The following is a 19859-nucleotide window of genomic DNA, read 5'->3' as shown; positions in this document are numbered from 1 at the left end:
TGAATAGCACCAAAACGGCTGTGTATGATAGCTTACTTCGGGCCACTCTATTGCATTTACTGCCAAATTAATATTTGTGTGACTTTTACTCTGATCAGCACTATCTCAGGGAAGCAGTTTCTGCGAAGGACATGTATCAAATGGGAAATCCTGTGTTAGAAAAGCTGTGAGCTTCACCTCGTTAACTAGGCAAAAATGCTCTTGTTGTGAAGCTTGAAAGGACCCTGTAAGGGATAGTTATTCTTGGCCTTGCTATTCTTAGTGGATATGACTGAGTAGACTTGAAAAAAAAATAACAATAAGTTCCGTGTTTGAAAATTTTTTGGAATTTCTGGTTTCCTGTTATCTAGTTATATAAAGTCCATTTGTGCATATTTTATCTAATTTAAATCTTTATAATTATTTGCTCAAGGTTTTATTTTACTAATTGGCATGGAACAACTGAGAATGAGCCATCTGTCTGGAGGCATTCTCCAAAGAGGAGGAATCCTTACGAAAAGAGATCAGTACAAGAAGGAACACCTCTCCTTGATGCAAATTCATTAGAATATCTCTTTGCTCAGGCAAGTACTTTATAAAAGAATTCCGTCTCATTTTATGTACAGTATTATAGTAGTAGTTACATTTCATTATCTTTAGGAAGCATTGTTACTGGTATTTCTCTCAGATGGAATATGGATGATTTTTTTTAAAAAGATATGTATAAACTCGTAATTGAAGATCAATATTTATAAAAGAAATACATTGTGAATGCTGCCCCAAATATTCATCAGTGCTATTTTTTGTATTGTCTAGTTAGTAGTACTATGAGTACATATTTACAGAACAGTAGTCCTTAATAAGATAAAAAACAAAAATGCATTGTGTTGAAAACTCTCTTGAATAATACTTTTTCACTGAGGTATTATTCTGTGGCACTATCTCAATTTATGTTGTATGTTTGCAGGAGGAAGAAGCAATACCGTGTTTCCCCAAAAATAAGACCATGTCTTATATTTTTTTGAACCCTGAAATAAGCGCTTGGCCTTATTTTCGGAGAGGTCTTATTATTTTGAGGCGCATGGAGCAAGATGGGGCTCCTCTTGCCGTCTTACCTGATTTCCAGCTCTGTGTTTAAATATTTTCAGGGAGGGCTTATTTTCAGGGGGAGGCTTATTTTAGCGCATGTGCTCAAAAACCTGATTGGGCTTATTATCAGGGGATGTCTTATTTCCGGGGAAACTGGGTACTGTTGATTAACTTTTATATGGAAGGCTTTGTTTTTGGGTATTCAGTGAATGAACTGAAATAACCATTTATTGCTAAAAATCTATTTATCTTTATTGTCCAATCTAGGGTCAAAATGACTTGGTAAAAGGTCTTGCACCTCTTCGGGAAGCTAAGAATGAGCAAGAATCACATGAAATTGAAAATGAATGTTTGGGTATGGCTGTACTTGCAATATCCCACTATGCAATTAAAAAAAACCTGAGGTTACCAGAACTTCCCCGAGATATCAGGTGAGTCTGAATTATTTGTGTGTTGTATTTCTTCTGACCAGTTGGTAAACATGGGGGTGAACTATGGAACACCGTTTGGGAAAAATGGGGGTGAACTGTGGAAAGATTGCTTCCACAGTTTCTAATGCACAAATGGCCTAGTTTGTGGGGGAAAACTGTGTAAGGCAAAACAGAGAGAGTTGACTGATTTTCATGTACATGGAAATATGCTTTCATGGCTTCTAGGAGGTAGTGGCTCCTCTGACCATATCAGGCCCATCCCTAGATGTATAAACTGTGACTGAAAGACACATGTCCAGTTCTTATTATTTACAAGTAGTCTTTGACATACAATCACAACTGGGACCAGAATCTTGGTCATCTGAAAGAAGTATTTGTTAGGTGACCAACCTCTGCAAACAGGCTTCCCTTTCCTTCTGCAATCCCTCATGATATAAAGAAGGAAAGGTGTGACATGGGGAATGACACTTTTGAAATAACAGGATTTAAACAAAACAGGATTCCTGTTGTCCTTCAAACCACATATCCCATTCTTGTGAGATCTGGGGAAGATAGCCATTTTCCAATGGGATGCTGGCTGGCTTGCAGAAGGAAAGGAAGGGAATGCTACTTGGAGAGGAAAAAGAAAGTGGAGGTCAGCTGAGTGGCAGGAACAACTGGGGCTGCCGCAGCTTATTTTTGAAGTTACAGCTTGACCAGGTAAGAAAGGAAAAGTTGAAGGGCAGTATGAAAACTGTCTGGCACCATCAGATTCAGCAATGGCTTCTTGAGTTGGATTACTACCTCCTTAATTGTTGGCAGGTCTACCTTTTCACTCAAAATTAAGCGATCCTGCTCTTGCAACCATTCAGTGATGCTCACATGTTCCAAAACACCAAATCAGGCATCTCTGGATCACTAGCCCTGTTGCCACTCTGCTGGGAGATCAGCATTTGCTAAATATACTTTTGCAATCACAACCAAATTAGGCTACGCTGCCATCTCTGTTGACACTACTGCTGGCTATTCAGCAGCTGATTAGCATATCTCTAGCCCTTAGTCCAACACAAGCATTGCTGCCACTCTTTCACTGGCTCCCCAAGTGACCCGTTTAGTTGCACAATCTCAGGTGATTCTCAATACATCACACACCACCAAGTATCCCTTCCTCTTTGGCCACCCAGGAGATCAGTCTGAAGATGATTGTCTTTCCACAATCATTGCTGATCTCTAGAGTACTAGCCCGTAGCTCAAAGAAGATCCAGATTATTTTTTTTTAAAAAAACCACCTTTTATAGCCACTCCAACATGGCATCTCTAACCTACTTCACAAGCACATTGCTATGGGTTGTTACTAGCACTCATCTGGCATTAGTGCCTCTATGGAGAAAAAAAGAAAAGTTGACAACAAAAATTGTTGTCCGGAGGGACTTTTAATTGCAGTTGATACAATTGGTTAATGCTGTTTCCAAAAAGTAAACACTGGTTTTGCTGGAGCAGCAACTAAAATAATAAGGCAGTCTCTAATTTTCCACCATGTTGTTATGAAGTTTATTTAGTACTGCTTTTTCGCTGCAAAATATTCCCTGACCAGTTTTAGAATTTTAAACATTAAATAGTCATTTATAATGCCTATTGTAAGAGAAGTTGCATTTAGTTAGAGAAATAAATCTTAATAGAGGAGTTGCATATTATCCATGTATGCATCACAATCTACATTTTCAAGTAATGTTTTTGATTTTTTCTTTCTGTGTTTATTTCTAAATGAAATATACCTGTTGTAATTTATATCAGGCTATTGAAAATAAATGTGTATGTTTTTGTGTCCTATCTCATTTCAGCTATAAGCGGTATATTCCGGAAACACTGAACAAGAAAATTAGACAAAGGAATATCTTAACAAGAATACGAATTAATAATGTTTTCAGGGACTTTCTCAAGGAATTTAACAACAAGACCATTTCTGACAGCAGCGTTTCTCCACATGATCTGAAAGTGAAATACTTAGCAACAATGGAGACATTGACAAAGAATTATGGAGCCGAAACATTTGAGACATCCTCACTGCTAATTTCATCAGAAAATGAGAACTTTAACTTGGATGCTTCTGAAAAAATGCGATGTTATGAAGTGATGGTAGCAGGCAATCTTGGAATCCAGTGGCGACTTAAACCAGATGTGAGTATCATAAGTCCTTTGTTTACTAGTTCGGTTAGCTAAGAGTCATTTGAATGGAATAGTGTTTGGGTTTTATAAAAAAATTATGAAAATTAAATGACATGAAAATATTATGAGAATATGAAAATTGAGGAAATCTCAGACCTGTAGGTAGATTGTACAATGTAAAAAAATATTCTGGAAAAAACAAACAAACAAGAAATTAGTTCTATATTGTTGCCAAAACACTACATGGACACATCCATGAAGTCAACAGGAGTCAAAGCTACTAGTAGAAGTTTTAACTTGGGTAATACTATTTAATCTGGTTCTTTCAAATTCAACAGAAACTATGTTGAGAGCAGGAATATAGCAAATTACACAAAGGGAAGACATGTTTCTGGCTGAAAATTCTGTAAGGCAATGTTGATGAATCTTTTTGGCACTGAGTGCCGAAACGGGAGAGAGTGCATGTGCGGGAGTGCCGGAAACCAGAAGAGCAGTTCCCTGGCATGCATGTGCCCACCAGGAAGCTGAGCTTTCAGTTTCCAGCATGTGTATGCATGCCGGTCACCTGGTCTTTTGGTTTCTGGTACACATGCGCACCCAAAGACCAGCTGCCTGGTGCTCATGTGCGTGCCGGAAACCAGAAGCTCAGCTTCCCAGCCTGCACATGCGTGCCAGGGAGCTGCTCTTCCAGTTTCTGATGCTCCCACGTGCACAAAGACCAACTGGCCGCATGTGCGTGCCGGAACCCGGAAGAGCAACAGGCAACAACTGGCATGCCCGGAGAGATGGCTCTGCATTCCACTTATGGACCCCGTGCCATAGGTTCACCATCACTGCTGTAACAGGAATAAAAGAGTAAGGATGAGAAACTGCAGTTTAGGGAGCATAGCTAGCATCCTTGAAATGTGTTGTGGTTCCTGGAGCTGCCTGACCTTTAGTGGTGAACTGATTGGAAATTGTACCTCATTATTGAAAAAAAAAAGATTAGAAGAAGGAAATGACTGATAGAATATCCAGTATAGGTGCATTATATATTATTTAGTAACATAAATATTTTATTTGCAGTACTGAAGTTTTAAAAAAGTCTGTGCAAAGTTGCAAAGATATAAAATAGAAAAAAGACTGTCGGCATTATGTGTGTGGGGGAAGGGGTTGTATGTGTGTGAGCCAATGTGATGTAGTGGATAAAGTACTGGATTCAAACCTGAAGATACATGTTCTAGTTCCCCTTTGTTCCCAAAATCTCATAGGGTATCTATGGGACAGCCATTACCTTAGTCTAACCCATTTTCCAGGAAAGTTGTTATAGTAGAAAAAAATGGGAGAAAGAAATTGTATGCTACCTTGAACTCCTGACAGGAGATAAATCTAACATAAATAAATGCATGCATGTATTAATTGGAAACACAGGTATTTGATCTGAGGAATAAAAGTATTTTAGCCATCCCTATTCAATTTTTCAGCTCAAAATTACATTTGTATAACCAAGGGTGTTTTTTAAGGAAAATGTTATCTTTATTTATATAAGGTGATACAATTTTATCCTTATTGAAGGATTTTTCATAATGCTTTGCGTCGGTATGATACTACTGATATAGTGAAACATGCCTTTTAGTTTTCCAGTGTTTTACAATAGTGTAACAATAACAAATCTAACAACTACTGCAAATAACTGAATCTGAGGTTTTTAATATATAACTTCCGCCTGTGTGTTTATGAGAGAGAGTGTGTGTATGTGAGAGAGAGAGATTTGGAGAAAGATTGGAGAAGATACTAGACATGAGATGAATCAAATTATTCAGGGTGCATGATGTTATTCATCAGATTACACAGAGTGAAAAAGAAAAACCGAAAATTAAGAAAAAAAAATCTGACAAAGTTGAGAAAAAGGAAGAAAAAAACAAAAGGGAGGAATGGATCAGTTTTTCTTACTTTCCTGAAATAACTCATCTTGTGATCAAGGAATCTACTGTCTGCATCTATAAACAAGATAACAAGAGGATGGTAAGTGTCTGATAAAGCCATTTATGCTTATATGCTGTCAGAATTAACTTATATGCTATTTTATATGCTATCAGAATTAACAATGCTCCAAAGTAGCATCCCCTTGATTTTGTAGCCTCAATCACTAACACAATTAGTAATCTACTGTTAATATACTGTGTGTTGAAAGAAGAGATATTATCTTTGTGTATATCAGCATTTTGCTCATTTATATATGTGGGCTAAACTTCTTAGCAACTTCTATTTTATAACAACTTTTATAATAATAAGGTTGACTAGGATTCAACATTCATTTGAATTTGAGATTTCCCTAGCATCTCGTTACCTGTAGCAAAAAGTGTGTGTGGAATAAATGGAATTTTTAATGAGATTTCATTGTACTTTATGGGTCTCATGAGATTCTGTAATGGAATGTTGGAATGACTTTGGGGAACGAGGGGAAAAGATGCTGCCTAAGAAACAATCCACAAGAGAGGCAGGAGCCCTCAATGGCTTAACTGTCAGAGAAAGAAACCTAGGAAAGTCCTAATGGATTAAGTACGGTAGTCAAAAGCAGCAGTCAGAAGTTTATACTTTCAGATTTGCAAGATTGATGTCAGCCCTCCCAGATAAACCAGACAGGAAATATGACTTGATGAATTCTATTTATTGTAAAGATACATTAATAGAATCTTGCAAGGTTATCCACACATTCCATTACTGAGTCCAGGCAAAAATATTGAAATTTTCATAAGCAGTAATTTACAAAAAAAACCTAAAACACCTGCATTGATAACCTGCATTTGACATTAGTATACTTAAGAAAAGAGAAATAGAAACAGATAAGGTTAGAAGAGAGGGCACACCTATCATCTCAGCACAAAAGAGATAAGATGTCATTTCTGTTTTCTTGCTTATATTGTATTTTTTCCAAGTTTTTAGAAGTTAAAAGATGTGCATTTAGTAAACTGAAGTTAAATCCCTGCCCTTAGAGCAGTGTCTCTCAACCTTAGAAACTAGATGAGAGGACTTCAACTTCCAGGATTCCCCAACATCATGGGGAATCATCTTAAAGTTCCTTAAGTTGAGAAACACTGTTTTAGAGAACAGGTAGTCCTTGACTTACAACACAGTTCATTTAGTGACCATTCAAAGTTACAATGGCATTGAAAAATGTGCCATTTTTCAAATGTGCCATGCTTATGACTTTCACACTTATGACCATTGCATAAGTGTGAAAGTCATGGTCATATGATCAAAATTCAGATGCTTGGCAACTGGTTTATATTTATGACAGCTGCAGTGTTCTGGGGTCAGGTGATCAGCTTTTGCGACCTTCTGACAAGCAGAGTCAATGAGGAACCCAGATTCACTTAACAACCATGTTACTAACTTAACAAATGCAATGATTCACTTAACAACTGTGGCAAGAAAGGTTGTAAAATGGGGCAAACTCACTTAACAAATGTTTCACTTGGCAACATAAATTTTGGGTCAATTGTGGTCGTACCTCAAGGTCTACCTGTACCTCATTGTCAACCATGGTATAGATTTAACTGCCATTCTAGGTTAATTTGTGTACTTGGGTAGAGCATGCCTTCCTCTTCATTTCAGCAGCCCAACGTTTTTGACCATCCCTGAAGGTGGAGTTGTAATAGTTGGTTATTGTGTCTTACCTGAAGTGGAAGAACTCTTCAGATTTTTTTTTTTAACTCTAGGAATTTAAATTGTCTTCATGTGAAGAAGCTTTGTCGTTTTCTGCTTTGGTGGATGGATACTTCAGGTTGACTGCTGATGCCCATCACTTTCTTTGCACAGATATCGCACCACCTCTGATAGAACACAATATTAAAAATGGCTGCCATGGCCCAATTTGGTTAGTTAATAAACAATATATATATATATTATATAATAACCTTGATTAGATAAATCAACTTTATATTCCTTCCTTTTACTTTCAACAATCCTTAACTTTAGTCTCTTCAAAAAATGTCCTCGGACTTGATTTCTTTTCATTCTTTCTTTAGCCCTTCTCACAAAATGATTCACAGCATTAACAAGTCTCTGTTGTGCATACATTATGGAAAGTTATCCTGCTCACTCATTTGGCTTGTTATTTGTATATCACTTTTAATTAGTAAGACAGCAGTTGTTTTTGTATATCCAATATAGCATCATTTTGCATAGCATTCTTGTTGCATATCATTTTTAAATCTACATTCAGTCTCACTCTTTTTCTTTGGTAAAACATGCTTTCCTTCCCTAATATTTTCTAAACACTTATCTATAGAAGCACTGTTAAAATATTTTGCTCCATTCTGTATTAGTCAAATTTAAGTATTTTTCCATTTAATTATAACCTTTAATTCCTCCTCATTCTCTCTAGTGTCCAGCCTTAAAGATCTCATCCTACCCAGTTTTTTAAAAAGAGAATTGATAACAAAAGCTTTTTCCCACCAGGAGGATTCCAAATTAATCCCAAAATCTTAATTCAAATCCTTAATTCAAATTTTCACCTTTCAGAAATAAAATTTTAATAGTCCTTTTGCTGTTTATTCAAAAAGGTTTTTAAGTCCTTAAACTTGTATTTAAAAGTTATTTTGCTAAAGAATGAAAGAAACTCACCTGAGGCTGTAAAACCTGTTGATCCAAAGCTTCGTAATAGCTAAGAAGCAATTAACAAGCTATTTCCAAAAGCAATTAGAAAAGAAAGTATGTGAACCCAGTGTCCTTTTGAAAGGCACTGACTGCAATTCGAGCAATGATGGTTAATTCCTCAACTCCAAGGGCTGGAGACCACTATCTTGCAATCTCCCTGTGAGGAGCAACTGTCTGAAACACTTTTGGGTGATCTAAAAGTCTTTTCCTTGTCTGGAGAGGAATTACAAAGAACTGGTCTGCATTTTGTTTCTTCATTTCACCATGGTCGTTGGCTCCACTTTCAATGGAGCTGACTATACAGTAGTTTGCCATCCCCCCTCCCCACCCCAGATGTCTGTTTTCAGTATTCTAAAGCTTCAGAAGCAGGTATTGTGGTTTTTTTAGTAAGCAAAATTAAGTTCACTTAGAAACTAAGGGGCACATATTGTCTTTTCCTGAAACAGCTATCTCCCTTCAGAAACAATATTTTTTGTAACCAGTCATTATAGCTTGTAAAATACTTGCTTTTTTATATAAAACATATTTAAAAAATATTTTATAGTTTTATTTTTATTTTAGCTTCCCTCTTGAGCCTCTCAATTTTTGGGCTCATGAAAACTGAACTACTCTGCTCATTTGGCTAGGGAAAAGCCATTTTATAACTTGTAACAAACTCTCAACATTTCAAATATATTATGCCCCCTGCCATTACATTTCTAACAACAAAGAACAGTATAAAGATTTATTATTATTATTTTTATTATTAAATTTATTTGTTGTCCATCTCACTATGAAGTGACTCTGGGCGACTTACAGCATAAAAACATTAATATAATCAACTATAAATATTCCTAACCCAATAAAACAATGCCATTAAGGTAAAATAATGATCATAGGATAGGGGAGGGGGCAGCATGATCATGGAGGGGGAGAGGTGGGATTAATTCAACCACCTCAAGTGTGGCAGAACCAGAGAAAGACGGGCACGCTCTGAAGGGAATGGTCAATTGTCCACATTTAGTAAGCTTTAATCACTTTTCTCAAACGTCTTTCAGCACAGAATATGCTATTAATAAGCTGAAACAGGAAGGCAATGAAGAAGGGACGTACGTATTGAGATGGAGCTGTACAGACTTCAACAACATTCTCTTGACTGTGATATGTACGGAATATTCAGAGGTATGATGGGAGTCCAGTAATTTTCTCTTTAAATACCTTCGATCTAGGCAATATAATTTTTGAAGAATTGGCTTGAGAAATAATACTCTTGCCATTAATGGTTCAAAAAAATGAGTGTGAAATTTCTTTCTTAGCAAACGTGGAATAGCTGAGCTTCCTGTCAGTTTCTAAGGTGGTAACTGGCAATTTTAAACAGATTTTAATCTCTGTTGCTTATTTTTCCATTGGGGTATAAATATTGACAGGGATTTGCCAATGCTAGTCTTATTTAATTTGTTCTTCCTGGAGTGAAAGCATATATTGCTAATATATTAATTGGAGGTTTGGTAGCTATTTGAATAAAGCTCTCTGGGCAGGTTGCAATAAAACAGTTTTAGCAATATTATATATATATATATATATATATATATATATATATATATATATATATATATATATATATTTAAATGCAGACTAAAAATACACCTCATTACAAAATACACACACCTCATTATATGATTGGGTGAATCATAGGGTGATTCACACACCCAAGGGTGAAAGTATCTAGTTACTTAAGCCATTTAAGTCTTTAAAAGCCAAACCCAGCATGTTGAATTGGTCTAGAAATGGACTAGCAACCAATGTCATAGCAAAGAAGTGGTATAATATGTATGTCACAATGAACAGTTTAGCTGCTCTGTTTTGACTGACATTTCCACTAATGAATCACATATTTCCTGTCATCCATAGTAATTGGTATCTTAATTTATGATTTATATTAAAACTATTGATAGGCTTGATATTTGATTACAGAAAACGTATTTGTGTAATTACCTGGATTCAAAGAGCAAAATGTGACTTGAGGCAAACATAGGCATTCGCATAATATCTGTTGGACCACATTAACTTGTCTATGTCTAAACTGCCATAACACTTTTTTTTTAGTTTTATCAAGGTTTCCAGTATATGGTCAGTATGATTTCACCAGATGGTACTGCAAATATTGGCTGGATCAGTTCTCAAGTGGGATTTTATTTCATTCACTACATTCTCTTCCAGACAAGAACATAAATCTACATTTTACCTGAATTCACTTAGTGGTTTCTTTAATTTTTCTTTTCCTTCATTCTCCAAAGCACTCAATGAATCTCCCAAAACAGTATAAGAACTTCCAGATAGAAATGAAGAAGGATGGATGTCTCCTGCATGGATCTGATAAGTTCTTTCCATCACTTAAAGAGTTGATGGACCACTTAAAAGGGCAGCTCTTGAGAACAGATATGATAGTCTTCACTCTCAAGAGATGTGTTCAGCCAAAACCAAGAGGTAAAGTTTTTAAGTTAGCTTTATGTATTCATATTAACATTTTTTTTCACCAAAATATATTGTTTCATCCGGATCCTATATTATGCAACTATATAGATATTATAAATAATAGATGCCTTTGTATTCTTAGACTGAGGTTATTCAATCCCAAACAGATCAGTCCTCTTTAAAATAATTGAGGTTTGTTCAGAGCTAAAGGCCAGGATTGGATATTAAGAATGTACTTAATATAGAAGAGAGGAATTACATGTTATAAAAAGGTAATCATCCTGTAGGTGAGATGCATGGCATAAAATTAATTAATTAAATATTTGTTTTGCAGCTGGAGCTAATAATCCCAAAAGATGCAACAAGTGCCTAAACTCCCATGCCTTAATATTAATTAGCATGTTAATTTGATATTAACAGACAGAATAATGATCCCAGTACAATTCAGATCCTTCTAGACATCACAAGCTTTAGGAGATATTGTTAGGAAAGACACAATAGTTCAGCCACACATATATTACATTGTGTTCAGTGAGGCTAAACAGCCATTCTGGTATTGTTTAGAGATGGATGGACTATACATTCAACAGAACAATAAAGGCTTATATGAGTGCAGTTGAATGAAGTGAATCTTCTGTGTGAAATGCTTCAGTAAAAACAAACTATTCTATGGTAGAAGTGTTCTGGTTAGCAACTATAAATTTAAATTCATGTAGATTTGTTTTGGACATGTCATTTAGTGCACTAATTCAACAACTGCTTTGAGATATGAAGTTGCGCTGAAGGAGACAGTAACTTATATCAAACTATTTAGTAAAATTTGTAACTGAAAGTTGATTTTTGTAATAACAATCAAATTCAACATCTACCTTCTGTGGAATACATTTAATCCTAAAATATATTGGTATTTCTTTACTTGGAAAATATCCAATGCTGGCCATCATTTGAAGGATTATTAATCATTATTAAGAATTATTAATTATTATTTTGTTCTGCAATAAATCTGGATGGCAATCTGTTTCAAATATATGTGAGAGGTTTTCTTTTTCTTTCTAGAAATTTCCAATTTGCTAGTAGCTACAAAAAAGTCCCTAGAGTGGCAGCCAGTTTGTCCTTTAGGTCAACTGAGTTTTCATCGAATACTTAAAGACGAAATAAAGCAAGTAAGTGGTTACGAAATCTTTTAAAATTTTACAAATGCATTCTTTCCCGAAGACTTGCAGTGATGCAAGAAGAAGAAAATCTAGCAAAACTCATTGCATAATCTATTTACTCAGACTAATTATGAAAGTTTGTTTTGTAGCAAACAAAAAGGGAAATATTGAATTCATATCAAAAAGTATACACTATGAGATTCACGTTCTTGCTAAGTACAGATATGTACAGATAGGGATGATCTGGAGATATGTTAAACCATAGTTTAATGTTACATGAGATCAGTCCTATCTTCCCAATATCCTTTTCTAGCACTATCAGAAGTTTTGTAGCTTTCAGTTTCATGCTTCAGAAATTAACGGTTAGCATAAATATATTTGAACAAATTAACTGGCAACAAAAAAAGACAATGACTATTAGTTTGAAGTCCCATAAATATAATATGGAGGTAGCTGTTCATTAAATATATCTAATTTTATCTAGCACAGTCAATTCAATTAAATTTAAAGCCATCTGACTATTTCTACTGTTCTGTTTAGCAAAGAATACTGTACATTTACTGTCTATTAATAATGAAACTGCAAAACAAATGTTTAATTCCTCCCCCCTTTGCAGGACTAGCAGTCAAAAGTCAAACATGCATATTTGATACAGATTGCAATTTTTGGGTTTGTCTTGTATTTTAGGGTGAACATCTTGGCAGAGGAACAAGAACACAGATTTACTCTGGAATTCTTAGCTATAAGGACGATGAAAGTTATCAGGGAGAAACACAGATGAAAGTTCTGCTGAAAGTTTTGGATCCAAGCCACAGAGACATTTCCCTGGTAGGTTTCTCTAAGGTTACTATGTAAAAGTATTACTGATATTACTGATGGTTCTCTTTTGTATGATACCTTTAATGTTGGGTTTGAAACAAAAAAGCTATAAATATAAACTGAAAACTGTTTCAAGCATTTGTCCTTGACATGTGTAACCATATATTCACTTGAGTTGTGCAGCTAGTTAGCCAGATCTGAAGAGGAAAAGGTGACTCAGAAGGTTGGGGAGAGAGTCAGACATGGAACACCTGTTGCTGTGACTTTTTGTGGGATTGCACAACTATCCATAATTTCGAGACTGTTTCAGTGCTTCTGAATATCTATCAGTGCAGAACAAAACGTTCCTCTTCCATTAGATACCTTTGTGCTGGGAATCCTACCTGTTAGTATTATAGACGGGGCTGTCTCTTCTTACAATAGTTAAATATGAGCCTTCCCAAATTGTTAGTAGGGGCTGATAAAGGTATTGGGGAGATGATAAATCTTTGTGGATCATTCTTTCAATTTTGTTGATGTCACCCCTGAAATGTGTGTGTTTTAACAGGCGTTTTTTGAGACAGCCAGTATGATGAGGCAGATATCCCATAAGCACATTGTCCTACTTCATGGAGTTTGTGTACGTGATGTAGAAAGTAAGTAAACTCTCCGAATACAACTTTTCAAGCAGAAATAATGACTTAATTAGGTATATGGAACAGTGATAGTTTATGACTGCAAGAGGTCCTCAATTTAATTTTGCCCCTTCCCAGTGATTAGTATCTGGAGCCCACTCTGGTTTGTGGAGGCAGGGGGGTCTCCAAACGACACAGGTGATATTGGAATCCCCACTTAGGCTTAGGATCAAGTCAGCCTATTGACAACAGTCCTAATTCTGTCTTGAAATTTCCTACTCATCTTTCTCAAATATTTAAACAGAAAAATATTTACGTACCGAGTCATATATTTTTAGAACAAAACTTTCCTGAAGATTCAGTTTCATGTGATTTCTCTCCCTAACCAAAATGCACTGAAGACTGAATGACATGAACTGTATTTTTATTCTATTTTTAGTCTAATTTATATATTTTTTCCTGTGGCTGTAGACATTATGGTGGAAGAATTGGTTGAGTTTGGACCTCTGGATCTTTTTATGCACCGTAGGAGTGATGCTCTTACAACACCTTGGAAATTCAAAGTAGCAAAACAGTTGGCAAGTGCCTTGAGCTACCTGGTAAGTCCTAGATATCATCTACCAATAGCTATTCTGACTCCTGGTTCATAGCTGCTAAGTAAGCCTTTTTCAGGTTTTAGCAACTTACATTTAGTATGTCATGAAGTAGTAAATTGTTTGCTTTAAATTAGATTTAAATTATTGTGATCTTGGCCAAAATTCCTTCAGCTCTGTAACTAAATTATCTGCATTGTTTTAATGTAGATACGAAGACAAGGTGGTCAAATTTTGCCTGGTTTCCCCCCTCCCAGATTTTAAGACATTCTGTCCCCTCCTTTTTTGTTTTTGCCCTGCCATATTTAATCAACATTCTAGGTTCACTGAGCATGCTCAGTTCTTGTCTAGAAATGTCAAGATGGAATTTTTAATACATCTGCGAATGTTGGAGACATTGCATGAATGTGGGAATTTAGGCCGTAGAAGAAATGGCTGTTGATATGCTTGAGTTCAAAAATAGAATATGAATCTTTAGTATCTTTTGCAAATCCATTTTTTTTTTGAATTCATAGTGCAGTTTGGTGCTTTCTGGTGTTGTACCATGTTGAAAAAGAGATTGTTTGCTTGGATCCTAAAATAAATTTAAGAAAGTTGTGATAAAGATAGCTTTGTATATCTTTTGCCTACTCCTTACTGGCACTTTTGAGTCTCCCAAAGTCTTTCAATAGAGCAGAGGTCTTCAAACTTGACAAGCTTTAAGACTTGTGGACTTCAACTCCCAGAATTCTCCAGCCAGGAGTTCTGGGAGTTGAAGTCCACAAGTCTTAAAGCTGCTAAGTTTGAAGACCTCTGCAATAGAGGCTTGAACATTGAAATCATCAGGAGTGGGGGGGGGGAATAGGAAACGTTTCTTCTTTGAATGTTGATTAGATAACTTCTCCTAGAATCCAAGCCATTGTTTTTTGTGAACCTGTTTCTTTCAGCACCTTTTCATGCTGTCTGATAGTATTTAACATGCGGTTGAAATATTGATTAATCTCTCTGAAATGCAGGAGGACAAAAACTTAGTACATGGGAATGTGTGCACAAAAAATATACTGTTAGCAAGAGAAGGAATCGGAAACGAATATGGACCTTTCATAAAGCTAAGTGATCCAGGAATTCCAATTACAGTGCTATCTAGACAAGGTAAAACTATTTGTACATATGGAGAAAAATACCCTCTAATTTTATTGAAATACGAATACTACTTCTGCATGTCACTGCTAACTGGTTCAGCCTTTACCTTAGCTAACTTTTATTATTCCTCACTGACACTAGTTGAATCATGTTCCAAGTGGGGAAAGTGGGCAGAGTTTTCAAGCAACCTGCTCTAAATTGGCAGGACAAGTGGAATTCAGTGAACTTTTAATAGATTTTATAATTGTGCATTACAGTAGGGTTGGTATCTGACAGTAGCAAGAGGAATAGAATTCTCCTAAGCCCTTTGGATATTTATGCAGTACTGGTAAGATGTGGCTCGTACAAATGTCTCTGTAATACTGGCACTGGAGAAATACATGCTCTGTTGTTTCTGTGTGCCCAGAGTCACAGGGTTTTTGTCCCTTCCTATATCAGCCTTCAAGGATAGCTGAGGGGAGGGCCTGGCATCATGCCAGAGCAAGAGCCCTCCACTGTTCAGGTGCATCAAGTTTGTGGTAGGCAGAATACCACTAGTTAACAATTCATTCCAAATTTTCTCTCACTCTTTCCTTTAAGAATGTGTGGAGCGCATTCCTTGGCTGGCTCCAGAATGTGTGGAAGATTCCAAAAATTTAAATGTGGCAGCAGATAAATGGAGTTTCGGGACCACTTTATGGGAAATTTGCTACAATGGAGAAGTACCACTTAAAGACAAAACCTTAGCAGAGGTGAGGTTCTGGGAAAGTCAAGCAGGCATTCTTTTCTTGATGACTTGCTACCGAAGTAAGAAGAAAGAAACTCTCTTCTTGTTTGTCTTTAGTGTGTGGAAACACCTTTTAGTTCTCCCACTGAAAATTGGCAACACAAGTGGAAAAGTGAACTTTTCTTAGAGTGTAATAGATTTTACAATCTCACAGCATTAGTTAATACATCCAATATCTGTGTCATTCATAGTATTCACTAACATTGAAAAGTGAGTATTCACTGGCAACTTTAGAAGGGAACTTTATTCAGTCATTTGTGGGTAATTGGAATTACAATGGGGGTCTGAAAAAAATCTTCAATTCTGTGATAGGAGTTACGCTTCAGAAAACATTACCTGTAGATATCTTTTGTGGAATATTATTGAGAGGTTTATTTCCTAGTTCTATGAATAATGCCATTGCTTTCATTTCATTTTTGCAGAAGGAGAGATTTTATGAAGGTCACTTCATACTTCCAGCCCCATCATGCAAGGAGCTGGCTGACTTGATGAAGCAGTGCATGCACTATGACCCCAGTCAGAGGCCGTTCTTTAGAGCAATTATGCGGGATATCAATAAGCTAGAAGAGCAAAGTAAGGACTCTTCCTTCTCGTCCCATTAATAATAAGCAAATAGTACCTCCTGGGCTTAATAGCATTCTGTAACAAAGCTAAATGTGCAAATGTCATCTCAGAATTCAAAGAAACAAATGAAATCCTTATTGGCAGAGTTCTTTAGAGCCAGAGAAAGTACTGCAGGTCAGCAAGTATAAGTATAATAGTCCCATATATTAAGGTTAGTAACATCATGACTTGGATTTTATCTCCATGGAGATAATGGAGTAAAATCCTACATCCTACAAAAATGGAGTAAAATCCTACATTTTAACAGTTCTGGAAGCAACTTGCAGAAATGCAAAGAAAACACATTCAGTATGCTTCACCTGAATACAGTAACTCCCTTTGTTACTCTCTCTTGCCAGTGGTTGAAACATTGAAATGTATCTACTACAATTACACTTAATAGGTCTTATCTGTTAACTTCGTTGCGATTCTGCTGCCTTGCTGCAACAAATTGTACTGTTAGTTCTGGAAAAAGAACACAAAGTTTAACCTACCAGGCCAGATAGGAGCTGGTGGTTTCTGATCACTAGCCCATTGCTTCTAGTTTCCCTTTGCCACTTGAAGCTGTCTGCCTTCTTTCTGAAAACAGTTTTCCATCATATGAGGAAAAAATGGCAGCTGTGGTTGGCTGGGAGTATCAAGAGGAGTCAGTAAAATAAATGTGGTACATCTTAACAGCCAGCAGCATATGGGACAATATAGAATAATTTTTGAAATCTGAGTAATTATGTAGACATGTTTCTGTCTTTGTCAGATCCTGATATTGTCTCAGAGAAGAAGCCTAATGCAGAGATTGATCCTACAATATTTGAAAAGCGTTTCTTGAAGCGGATCCGTGATTTAGGAGAGGTATTATTATTATTATTTTGCAGTATTGATTATTAAAGCTAATAGTATGTGAGCAGCAATATGAAACAGCAAGGATATTCTCTTCCTTTGAGCTTGTAACAGGTGTTTGAAAAAATGTAGCTACGTTTTTCTTTTACTATGATTAGTATGCTATAGTGGGCTCCTACTACTTCCCAAAAGTCTTTTATAATAGAATCATTCTTGTTGGGAAATGTCCTGTCTACATCTTTATGACTGGGTCAAGTATGGAACGTTCCCTGTGACAAATGGGATTATAAATAATATAAATTCTTGTGAAGGCTTGTGACAGCAAAGAAGAATATTATTAGAGATGGGTGTGGAGGGCTCAAAACTCTCTGAATGTTTTACCATCTCTTATTGGTAAGTAAGGAAACGGTTATATTGCAAAGCAGTTTTGTGACAATAAACCATGGTATGAAATGTCCAGTAGGATTTATTAGATGGAAAACCAGAAAGGATTGGGCAGGTTACGGCATCCACATGGAGTAAAGGTGTATGGGGGTAATTTTTACATGACTATTTTAAATAACACAGACTATTTATGGACTATTGTCACAATAACTTGTAACTATCTTGAGCAGACGAGCATAAAATACATTCCGAATCAATATTTATTTTCTCTTGTGAAACCAGGGCCATTTTGGCAAAGTTGAACTCTGCAGGTATGACCCTGAAGGTGATAACACAGGAGAACAAGTAGCTGTAAAGTCACTGAAACCTGATTGTGGCGGGAATCATATTGCTGATCTTAAGAAGGAAATTGAAATTCTAAGGAACCTTTATCATGAAAACATTGTGAAATACAAAGGAATCTGCACCGAAGATGGTAATGTCTAGAAATTATTTTATTTGTTTCTACTTTTATAAAATGTTCCTTTTCCATATTAGAGGATGACCTGTTGATGAGAGAAATCCTCCTTCCATCTCAATTAAGGAGTGGCTCAGTTAAAATAAATTATTTTCAATAAATTGTACCTGCATCATTGCAAAACTCATATTCTGTTAAATTATGAGAATCTCCATGATTGTCATTATTGTAAATCTGCCACTGTGATTATACTGAACGCCAGTACCAACCTTCCTTTATGCTCCAGAATTCTGTTTTAGAATGTAGATTTATTAGCTAAGTGACAGAATATCAAGAAGAACATTTAAAATAGGTAGTGGTATTAATTCCTACACTTGGTTAAAATAATTTGTGTGTGTGTGTTTTTTAAATACAAGGTGGTAACGGAATTAAGCTTATCATGGAATTTCTTCCTTCTGGAAGCCTGAAAGACTATCTCCCTCGAAACAAAAGTAAAATCTTCCTGAAACAACAACTGAAATACGCTGTGCAAATCTGCAAGGTAGGTATTTAATAGCAGACACGAAGAAACTTTAATTTCCAATTAGCATATTAAGTAGGTGTTTGAAATAATTAGTCATAAAAAACACTTTAGTTTCTCCTAGAATGTTTATTTAGTGTATTTCCCCTTTTAGGGTAATCCCCCATGAGGCCATTTAAAGTATAATCTTTAAAAAAATAAATCAAGTTAACCACGAAGGCAGTACTATGTTAAAACATATACGGAGGCAGCATTAAGATTAATAAAAGCATTCTGTGATAGGGGAGGAGTTCCATGTTATGCACCCTTGCATTAAAAGAACATTTGCATACGTAGCAAGGCTCTCTTTAACCAATATACTTTTCACTTCTATAAATCATTGATTCTTTAAACAGTCCACCTAATGAAAATAAAGGAATTTGGCATAGACCTTTTTTAAAAAAACCTTTAAAGAAAAAAAATGTTCCAAATCAGTGGTTCTCAATTTATGGTCTGCAGATCCCTGGGGGGGGACTGTGATTTTTGTCAGAGGAGGTCGATGAAGGCTTGAAGAAATGTTATGATTTAAATCTTAAGTCTTGGGGGGGTCTGTGGCCATGGCCACAAAAGGTATTTAAAGGGGATCCATGATGAAGAAAAAGTTGAGAACCACTGTTCTAAGGGGTTGGTCTGCGGCCAGAAGAAAATAAAATTGACTTCAGATGTTTGTTTCTTCATTCAGGGAATGGATTATCTTGGATCTCGACAGTATGTTCATCGAGACTTAGCAGCGAGGAACGTTCTGGTTGAAAATGAGCAGAGAGTAAAGATTGGGGACTTTGGGCTGACCAAAACCATTGAAACTGATAAGGAATATTACAAAGTGAATGATGATCGAGACAGCCCTGTGTTCTGGTAAGAGATGGCCAGTAGGAACCTAAGCAGTTATTTTTCCTTCAAGGAAAGGAGTTGGCTAAAGTGAATGAACCTCTTCTGTGTCACTGTGGACTATTCTGTTGTATAATCCTAGGCTTCCTGGTCCAATGTGATACTGTCGTGATATTCTGTAGTCAGTCAGCTGCAGCCCATTGGGAACTGGGCCATGCAAGCTGAATTTGTACAACCCCCACAACTGCTGCTGCCTGTTCGCAGAGCCGGAAAGATTGGGTAGAGTAAGCAGGGAAAATATCCCCATTTATTTATTTATTTGATAAAATTTGTATGCCGCCCTATCTCCAAGGACTTAGGGCAGCTCACAACGACAGTCGACCA

At 36.2% G+C, this 19859-nt stretch overlaps 1 protein-coding gene across 2 annotated transcripts in view; it reads left to right on the top strand.

Moving 5' to 3' along the window:
• JAK1 (Janus kinase 1) overlaps positions 1-19859 on the top strand; it is a 52379-nt gene that overhangs the window by 27596 nt on the left and 4924 nt on the right. For both annotated transcript variants that reach the window (XM_034433287.3, XM_034433288.3), the window contains exons 6-23: positions 413-563; positions 1336-1499; positions 3320-3656; positions 5469-5648; positions 7346-7503; positions 9323-9446; positions 10562-10751; positions 11796-11902; positions 12581-12721; positions 13260-13347; positions 13798-13925; positions 14915-15050; positions 15621-15772; positions 16230-16380; positions 17165-17259; positions 17914-18106; positions 18505-18629; positions 19330-19502. In XM_034433287.3, the coding sequence (XP_034289178.1) occupies positions 413-563; positions 1336-1499; positions 3320-3656; positions 5469-5648; positions 7346-7503; positions 9323-9446; positions 10562-10751; positions 11796-11902; positions 12581-12721; positions 13260-13347; positions 13798-13925; positions 14915-15050; positions 15621-15772; positions 16230-16380; positions 17165-17259; positions 17914-18106; positions 18505-18629; positions 19330-19502 (2793 nt within the window). The remainder of the gene's footprint in view (positions 1-412; positions 564-1335; positions 1500-3319; positions 3657-5468; positions 5649-7345; positions 7504-9322; positions 9447-10561; positions 10752-11795; positions 11903-12580; positions 12722-13259; positions 13348-13797; positions 13926-14914; positions 15051-15620; positions 15773-16229; positions 16381-17164; positions 17260-17913; positions 18107-18504; positions 18630-19329; positions 19503-19859) is intronic.

The sequence above is a fragment of the Pantherophis guttatus genome, chromosome 3, assembly GCF_059756535.1.
Source record: "Pantherophis guttatus breed Tessera chromosome 3, ASM5975653v1, whole genome shotgun sequence".
Classification (NCBI taxonomy): Eukaryota; Metazoa; Chordata; class Lepidosauria; order Squamata; family Colubridae; genus Pantherophis; species Pantherophis guttatus.
The sequence above is the reverse complement of the archived record's forward strand: the minus strand, read 5'-3'. Positions and strand labels throughout refer to the sequence as shown.